This window comes from Physeter macrocephalus, chromosome 12, assembly GCF_002837175.3.
Source record: "Physeter macrocephalus isolate SW-GA chromosome 12, ASM283717v5, whole genome shotgun sequence".
NCBI classification, from domain to species: domain Eukaryota; kingdom Metazoa; phylum Chordata; class Mammalia; order Artiodactyla; family Physeteridae; genus Physeter; species Physeter macrocephalus.
In genome coordinates, this window is record NC_041225.1 from 70,407,034 (window position 1) to 70,416,028 (window position 8,995).

General features: G+C 43.5%; 1 protein-coding gene across 2 annotated transcripts in view; it reads left to right on the forward strand.

Moving 5' to 3' along the window:
* Positions 1-1,797: 1,797 nt before the first annotated feature.
* Positions 1,798-8,995, forward strand: part of EML6 (EMAP like 6) — a 308,692-nt gene continuing 301,494 nt past the window's right edge. For both annotated transcript variants that reach the window (XM_024118542.3, XM_024118541.3), the window contains exon 1: positions 1,798-1,994. In XM_024118542.3, coding sequence (XP_023974310.1) covers positions 1,798-1,994 — 197 coding nt within the window. The remainder of the gene's footprint in view (positions 1,995-8,995) is intronic.

Consider the following 8,995-nt stretch of genomic DNA (forward strand, 5'->3'; position numbering starts at 1 on the left):
TCCGGCCCCGCGCGCTCCCTGCCCGGGCCCGCGTGGAGCGGACTACATTTCCCAGGATGCATCGGAGGAAGGGGGCTACAGGGGCGGTGGAAGGAGGGGGCGGTCCCAGCGCTCTGGGGCATCGCCGTTTCCAAGCGGCGTGATCTCGCCTAGTAACCCGCAGCCTCGGTTCTTGAAAGCGGCGCTGTGGCCCCGCCCCCGGAGCCTTGGCTGGAGGAAGAACCTGTCTCCCGCGACGCCCCAGTGACGAAGCCCATCCTCGGGTGCGGGAGGCGGGGAGGGGTTGGGAAGGGGGGGACAAGCAGAGGATTTCGCTCGCCCGTGCGAGATCCAGGACGTGCTCGCGGCGCCCGCTCAGAGCAGAGGTTAGAGGCGGCAGAGCCGGGATGCTCCGCAGGCTAGCCTGGATCTGGTGTGGGAGGAGTGCAGGACGCCGCAAAGGCTGCACTGTGCGCGGGCCGGGGTGTCCCCTGGGGCCGGCATCCCTCAGGTCGGCAGCGACCAATGCCTGGGATGTGTGTGCGCGTATGTGGGGGCTCGCCGTCCCTAGTGTTTCCTTGGGCGCTCCCGCCCCACGCCGGACTAGAGGCGTGACCCTTGCGCCTGCGGGACCCCATAGCTAGCGCAGACCTTCCTGGGGAGAGGTACAAGATTTTGGTCACTTGTTAATTATTTAATTTCTTCTGGACCGGGAGCGTTTGTAGGTTGAGCTTTCCTGCCTCTAGCTGCACTAGTGTCTCAGTGTCCTCCGATTCAGAAAAATCTTTTTATGGCGCTTTCAATTAGAGTTGCTGATTAGTGAGAGCTGCTAAGTTCTTGTGGTTTTCTCGGCCAAGAGGCGGTTCACGGAGGATATGAATTATGAACACATACACCACAACTAACTAATTGGAGCATCTAAAAAATGACCGTTGCATATTTGCCCTGGCTTAATGGGGAAACAGCAAATGTGTTTTTTTTTTTTAACATCCTTATTGGAGTATAATTGCTTTACAATGGTGTGTTAGCCTCTGCTTTATAAAAAAGTGAATCAGCTATACATATACATATATCCCCATATCTCCTCCCTCTTGCAGCAAATGTTCTTTCAAATCGTATCGGCAGCCACCAGCCAGCAGCATTTAGGGCATATTTCATATCATTAAAAAGATGGATCTGGAGGGAGAGAGGAGGAATAGTTGACAATTTTTTTAAAACTTGGTTTAGTTTGGGGATCATTTTCTTGGACTGGGTGACTTACGCAAAATATCTCTTTCTTCCTCGCTCTCGCATCCTGGATGTAGACTGTCAGTTTCGGATCCAAGGATGGCGATGGCAAAGCTTACTCGAGTTCCTTGTCAAATTAAAGCTGTCACAGAATAAACCCCGTTGCCTGCTGCGAGGCCCCCGGGCGCAGCAAACTTCACTGAGCGAACTGGTAATCAGTGTTTGGATATGCAGATCCATGATTTAAAAGGCGGGGTGACCCTCCCAAAAACCTCTCACGGGGGCCGAAGCCCGCAGGTGCAGTGAGGCGTGCGCGCGCGAGTGCTGGCGCCCCAGAAGACGCCTCTCCCGTGGAGAGGGAGCCGGAGAGCCCGGCAGGGTCTGGCGGCTCGTCTCCGGCGGCGGCGGATGATGGTTGCGGCCGGCGCGCTGGTCTGTGTCTGTGCGTCGCCGGGGAAATCGGCGCCCGGCGCTGCACGCTGAGCCCTTGCAGGTCCTCCGCATCCCGAGCCTTGGCTAGGACAGACCCGGAGCCCAGGGGCCGCGGACCCGCGCGCGGAGCGACCGGGGGGCGAGTGGGGTCAGCTTATCATGGCGGATCGGACAGCTCCCAGCTGCCAGCTCCGGCTGGAGTGGGTGTACGGGTACCGGGGTCACCAGTGCCGCAACAACCTGTACTACACCGCCGGCAAGGAAGTGGTCTACTTTGTGGCTGGCGTCGGTGTGGTTTACAGCACCCGCGAGCACAGCCAAAAATTCTTCTTGGGACACAACGACGACATTATCAGGTAAGGAGGTGGCCTGGGGCGGTGGGGAGGGGTTGGGTGTGAAGGTTGGAAGGGTGAGGAGAAGGATGACCAACTGGGCTTTCCTGGGGTCAGATCCGGAAGCCCCATGGAATAAAGGAGTCTCTGGAACCTCATGGAATTACAGAAGGGCTACTGATTCTAAGGCTAGGGCAGAAGCAGGGTAGGGGGTGCAGGTGGGGAGGGAGAGATTTCTTTTTATTCTTCTGGAAGGCTTTTAAATCTCTAAGGAGTTAAGTGTCCTGATGCTTTTTTGGTGTTCATTCCTGCTACAAGTGGAAGGATCCTGGGTAAACTATCAAACACTTCTCCTTCTCTCCCTAACTAGGAAAATGTAGGACCAATAACCTGAACTGTGGGTATCATCTTTGGGGGGCTCTTTAGAAGGTTCCTCAGCAAGTAAGAGGATTGAAAAAAAAAAAACCCAGAAGAAATTTTGCTGAAGGTAATTGGGATCTTCATTCCAGATGCTTTGAAACTAAGAAATTTCTGCAGTGGGTGGGGAGTTTGTTCTCTAATATTTCCCTTGGTAGTGACTTAGTGCCAAAAAGCATATTTATGGATGCTTCCACACCATCACTGAGGTTATAAAAGGCTGGCAGTTGCTGGACCACAAAACCCTACCAGCCAGCCCACAGAATGACCAACATTTAGTAGCGGATGGCGGGACTGATTAGAAGGACAAAACTGGATGAATAGACATTTTAGGGGTCTTCCTTATTAAATTGTAGAGGGGCATATTTTGAATTTTGGCCCTGTCCTCTCATCTTTGAACCCGACGCATTTTTCTCCAGCCCTTGTCAGCTTCTTGTGTGACCAAACAAGGTGTGGTCCAGATGCTGTTCACAGGGAATCCTTTTCAGCCTTCAGCAGTTAGGGAAGATTTCCATGATATGGGAGCCTCAGCCCACAGGGAAAATGACTTGCTGAGGATGGACTACAACTGACAGAGACCATATTTGTACCTTCCAGACTTGTGTGTTCATTGATGCAGAACACACTAACATCACGTTTCAGAATATTGCCACTTGTGCTCTAAGTTTCCTTTCATAATGAAATAAATGGCTAAGTGGTGTAATGATAATGGTCTTAATGTCTCTGTGGGAAGAATTATTTTTTAGAACTAGCTTTTTCCCCTCTTGTAGTGTTGTGATTATTCTGTATTCTGGAGCCTTCTTTTCCCTCAAGCCCTAAAGTTGAAAAAATTGTTACAGAAAGTAAAAACTTAATATTTGAAAATGCAGTGATATATATATTTTTTTAAATCTTGAATTTTAGAAGATGAAGATTTTAAGTACCAGGAGCTCTACCATCCTCAAGATTGGGTGGAACTGACATGTAAAACTTTCTTCATGTCACATATGACAGAATAGCTTTCTTCTCTCCCTGCTATGGTAATGGTTGTGATTGGGGCATCCTTACCTAGTCCCATCCTGGAGATTTTGCTTCTGTAATTGCTGAACTGATTATTAAAGTCACAGGTGCAAATGATTAACAGTGACTCGTGAAAAGGTTAGATGTTTAAAAATTAAAACCCATTATGTTTTTGCTCTTTCTTAATGCAATGCTTTCCATTACACCATCAAAATAAGTTGTAGTCCTTTGGGGGAAGGGAGAGAGTGGCACTTAAACAGAAAATTCCCTGCGGTTAAATAATAGTAATGTGACAGTTCACTGAACTACTTTGAGGATTTGAACTCCTAATCTTAATTTTTTTTCTCTAATAGGAAAAAAAATTAAATGCACTGTTGAAACTGAAGGTGGGAAAAGGGTGGAGTTGCAGTGAACCACTGTTATGACAGGCTATCGGACTAGTGGGGATGTGATGATATCTGGCTTAGTTGAAGAAACACTCAGATTTGAAGATAAGGTGAATGAAGTTATTTGTGTAACTGGGTTTGCAAGGAGCTTCAATTTTGAAAAGAAAAAAAAGATGATTTAGCTTCTGGTCTTTTTATTAAGATAGTTATATCTTTATGCTTTACAGTGACATAGTAGCAAGGCTGCCTGCAGAGAAAGGACTTTATTGCTAAATTTTTGATGATATTTGGTTGGGTCTGCGTATAGATGAGCAGAGTTCTTTAATATACATGTATGTGTTTGCACATAGGAATAAAATTAAGTCCAACAGATTAAAAAACACAGACCACAGATCATTATATAATTAAGAGCTGTAATGTTAGAGAATGTAGAATGTTTATGTTGTTATTTTGCTTTATCTTCTATATGTAAATATCTTTTTCCGGTGAAGGTAGTACACAAGCAATATTTGTTTTTATCCTTAGTATATGGGACTCTTAAGTGCCATTTCCTTCATAATTTTATTCCCAGAAGCATACTAGATGTTTGAAATTAGTATTGTAAAATGTTAGGAATATTAATGTATTAACTGTATATATGGAAAGGAAATTTTTACCCTTTTATCTTTGTGAATTTCAACTCATTTCTGTATACCAATTATACTACTGATTTTCTATTTAAAATATTGACGTTTCTCATTGAATGAGGAGGACTAAAGCTAAGGTACTAGTGCAGAAATGTTTGGGGTTTTTTGGAATCATGACACAAATATTAAAACTTCTAACTCTTGATTCCATCAGAGATAATGTAAGTAATTGTCCACATAGCTTTTGCATTAGTTTGAAAGATATATTCATAATGCATACATTTCCCACTGTTTTATTTATTGTGCTACTTTCCCGAGAATATTAACTAGAAAGCAGACCAACAAATATTGATACCACACTCCATTTTAGAAAACCGTGTCATCTCTGAGATCACAATGAACTTTAATAATAATACTGTAGGATTTGGCAGAGCTCATTGGAGTTCAGCGTATGTTTCCTCCTGATTTGACAGACTATGTGTTTAAGTTAGATTTTTTAAGATGTTAATATGTGAAGCATAATGTGATTTATTGGATGTGGAGGCTTAGTTTTATTCTCTTGAATGACTACACTTCAATACAGTTAACAGATTAGCGGATGATGCCATATTTTAGCTCTGATAACATTGTGGTGGGACAAATAAATATTAAAGCAACACTCAAATCAAGGCTTGAAGGCAAGGACAGTAATACAGGCAGGAATAATTACTAACTTGGTTTCTGCTGCAGGTAGCAGACCATGACACAGAACTGGAGCAAATGAAAGAAACGGTCATGAACACATTTGCTCTCTGTCACCTCCTGTCCATTTTCACAGTGACTCTAGTTGAGACATTTCTCTCCTTACTCTGGATCCCTATTTTGCGTCTGACTAGTCCCCTGTCTCCCTTTTCGCTTCTCTTATTTTTCAGCTCTCTGTTGCAAGGGAGGTTTTTCGGCAGTACCATTTTAGGGGAAAGGGTGTTGACTTTGATTTCACACCCACCTGGGTTTGAACCCACTCTGCTGTTTGTTTACTAGAGGCATCCGAGTGAGTGGCTTGACCTTTCAGGGCCTTGTTTGTTTGTGAAAGGGTGGGTAACAACACCTAAGTTGCAGAATTGTAACTATTAGAAGTAATGTATGCAAATAGTTTAGCATGGGGCCTGGCCCTTAATTGTTGCTCAACAAATACTCTTAGTAATGATAGTAGTAGTACAGTATTTAATCAAAAACACACATACACCAAAGACAAAAAAATGTTTCCTCACTGTCCATAGTCTGAAGTCCAAAATTCTGAGTTTTCCATTCTCCCTGGTCTTAACCCACCTTTCTACCTTCATTTTCCTTTTCTTTAAAAAAAAATCATAAATTGTTTGCTTCCCACTTGCCACATAATAAGATTACTATGTTCTTTCCTGCCTCACGCTGGGATGATTTATCTCCCCCTTCATCCTTCTTCTCCAGATCCCTTTCCCCCAGTGGCATAGTGGTGGGAGCATGGGCTTTGGTCAGACAGACCTGATTTTGAACCTAGATGTGCCACCAGTTGGGTGGCTTGGGGAAGCTACTAAAGCTCTGTGAGTCTCAACTATCATCAGTAAAATAGCTTCTCATACATGCAATGGAGGTTTAGAGGTACCTAACTTGTAGCTTGTGGAGATAACATACAAGGTTCCCCACAGTGTTTGGCAAATAGGAAGTGCCCGCTGCAGGGAGCCTATTTGTATCTATGTCTTGCATGGCCCCATCCATTTCAATCTCACCTCTCCCATGAGACCTTTTACCATCCTTAGATGAAGGGGTGCCTTAGATGAAGGAATGCCTTGCACTCCTAAAGTTTTGCATCTTTCGTGACCGATGCTGCTCACTTGATATATATCATTTAGTGCCGTTGTTTCACTCTGAATATTTTCATTTGTAAATGTATGTAAGACCCTTGAGCCTGAGAATATTGAATTTAATAATCAGAGCCAACATTTCCTGAGTGCAGACTCGGCGCTAAATGTGTGTACAGATTTATCTCTTCCATCTTCTCGACAACCCCATGACGTTGGTACTGTGGTTAGCCTCAGTTTCCTCACCAGAAAACTGAGGCACAAAGAGGTTAAAGATGTTGCCCACGGCCACTATTTAGCAGACTGTAGAATGGGAATTGGAACCCAAGTCAGTCTGATTCCAAAACCCAGAGCTATCACTTCACTGCTTTACACACTTTTTTATTTTTCTCGGTTACTGTGGTCCCTACCATCGTGCCTTGTTTCTAACCAGAACTCAGTAAGTTTGTGATTCCTTGTAACTGTTTTTCAACCTCGTGCTTTATTTAAGGGTATTTGAAGCAGATCACTAGAACTCTGTTTAGAAATGGAACCATGTTCAAGTTCACCTTAGGAACATCACCAGCTTTGAAGCAATGACCTGAAACAACGAACTGCTGGAGATGTTTTTAAAAAATTTGTTAAGTCTCAATTGTGACATGGCTAAAATTACCTGGTGCTGCAGGTGCACTCAATTGCACTTGTTGAATTTGAAGAGAGGGGTGTAATAGCCATGGTTGGGCCTGGAGTTTTGGGTAAACAGGATCACATGAAGGCCTGAAGATGTGATTTCATATTCTTCAGTCCCTTGACCAGTTTGAACAAGGGAAGCATGGGGGTAACTATAAAGAATCAAACCTGTATTGAGATGAGTGCTTGCTCTGTACCAGACCCTACACACACACACACACACACACACACACACACACACACACACACACACACACACACACACAGAGAAATCCCTTCGCCCACAACTCTAAGAGATAGCTTTTATTTTACAGGTACAGCTCAGAGAGGGAAAGAGATTTAAGCAAAGTCACTCAGTGGTACCATCCACACTATTCATTGGATCTTACTTGCTCTGTTCATTGGCATGAGCACGTAGTGAAAGGTTTTGATGGAAGCTTATGGTCTGTTCATAAATGATTTTACTATTGTTATTTTTGTTAATAAGCTATAGTCTGGTGATTTTTTATTAAGATTTATTTATTCTCTAAATTGGGTAGATTTTACTCTTTTTCATTTGTTTATTCATCAAAAACTCACTTCACATCTAGAATGTACCAGATGCAGGGGTGCAGCTTTGAACATGACCAAGTTCTTGCCCCCATTCTGGTGGAGGAAGCCAACAATGAATGAACAAGAAAGCAAAGTGAATATATCAATAGATTGTGATAAGTACTAACGAGGGAATGGCCTTGGAGGGGAACTGGGTTGAGTGGGGGTATGGGAGCTACCTTAGATAAGGTTTCCAAAGCAGCTGTCTAGGGAGATGGCATTTAAGCTGAGACCTGAAGGATGAGAAGGGGTAGGTAAGCGAAGATGTGATGGAGAAGAGTGGTTACGTGCAACGGCACCAGGGTGAGAAAGAACTTGGTGTGCCCAGAATTCTGGTATCGATATCCAGAGGAAGACCAAGGTCGTAGTACTTCTCATCCAGGTCATTAATGCCTCACGGGTTTTGGCACCATATGTCCTAGATTTCCCAGGACAGCCACAAATATTCCATTCAGTTATTGTTATGGGTATACTTGCTATTGTCATGTCATGATTCTCTTTTTAATTCAGAATATATGACCATGTTTTTATTTTAAAAATATGGTTACTATATAATGGATCAGTGCTTGAAAAACATTACACTGGAGTATGCTCTCTTATAAAGAATTATATTGGCTCTACCACCAACAGTCAATCAGAATGTAGATTATACTGTGGTAAGTGAAAAACTGTTTCATGGCAGCATCTCTAAGCAGGGCTGTTCTAGGGCCTCTCCTACCCACAAGGATGTGGATCTCAATAACTTTGCAATGTAGATGATGTATTTGCCAACAAAAAAGAAGAAGCAAGCTGTTGGGAAGGTTACCTTGCTGACTCTGCTTCTGGAACTGACTCTTTCCCCAGTAAGCTGGAGCGGCATGGAAAGCTATCCTTTAGCCAGCAGACCTACGCATCTTCAGCAGTCAGCCTCCTCTTGTAGGTTTAACTCGATTTGTCATATGTGGATTGGACTTAAATGTAATTAAAATGTTTGACAGCAAACAGTTCTTCTCAAATATCATTGTGCATAGGAGTCACCCAAGCACTCACAAATAAAATCCAGATTCTGATTCAGCAAGTCTGGTGGTGAGGGCTGACATCCTGCATTTCTAACCAGCTCCCAGTTGATGCTGATGCTGCTGGTCTGCTATGCAGCAAGATGTTCAGATCCTCATTTGTATGTTTCAGATCTCAGTAGACCAGTGTTTTTTTTTTTTCAACCCAAAAGATGTTGCCATCTTGTGAAATAGACATTTAATAATATATGTATATATGACTCATATTTATTCAATTCTGAAATTAACAGAATCAATTTTTTCATTAAGTTGGCACCTAGCCCAGTGTTCTTTTTTTTTTTTAACATCTTTATTGGAGTATAATTGCTTTACAATGGAGTGCTAATTTCTGCTGTATAAAAAAGTGAATCAGCAATACATATGCATATATCCCCATATCCCCTCCTCTTGTGTTTTCCTCCTGGACTCCCTATCCCACCCCTCTAGGTGCACACAAAGCATTGTGCTGATCTCCCTGTGCTATGC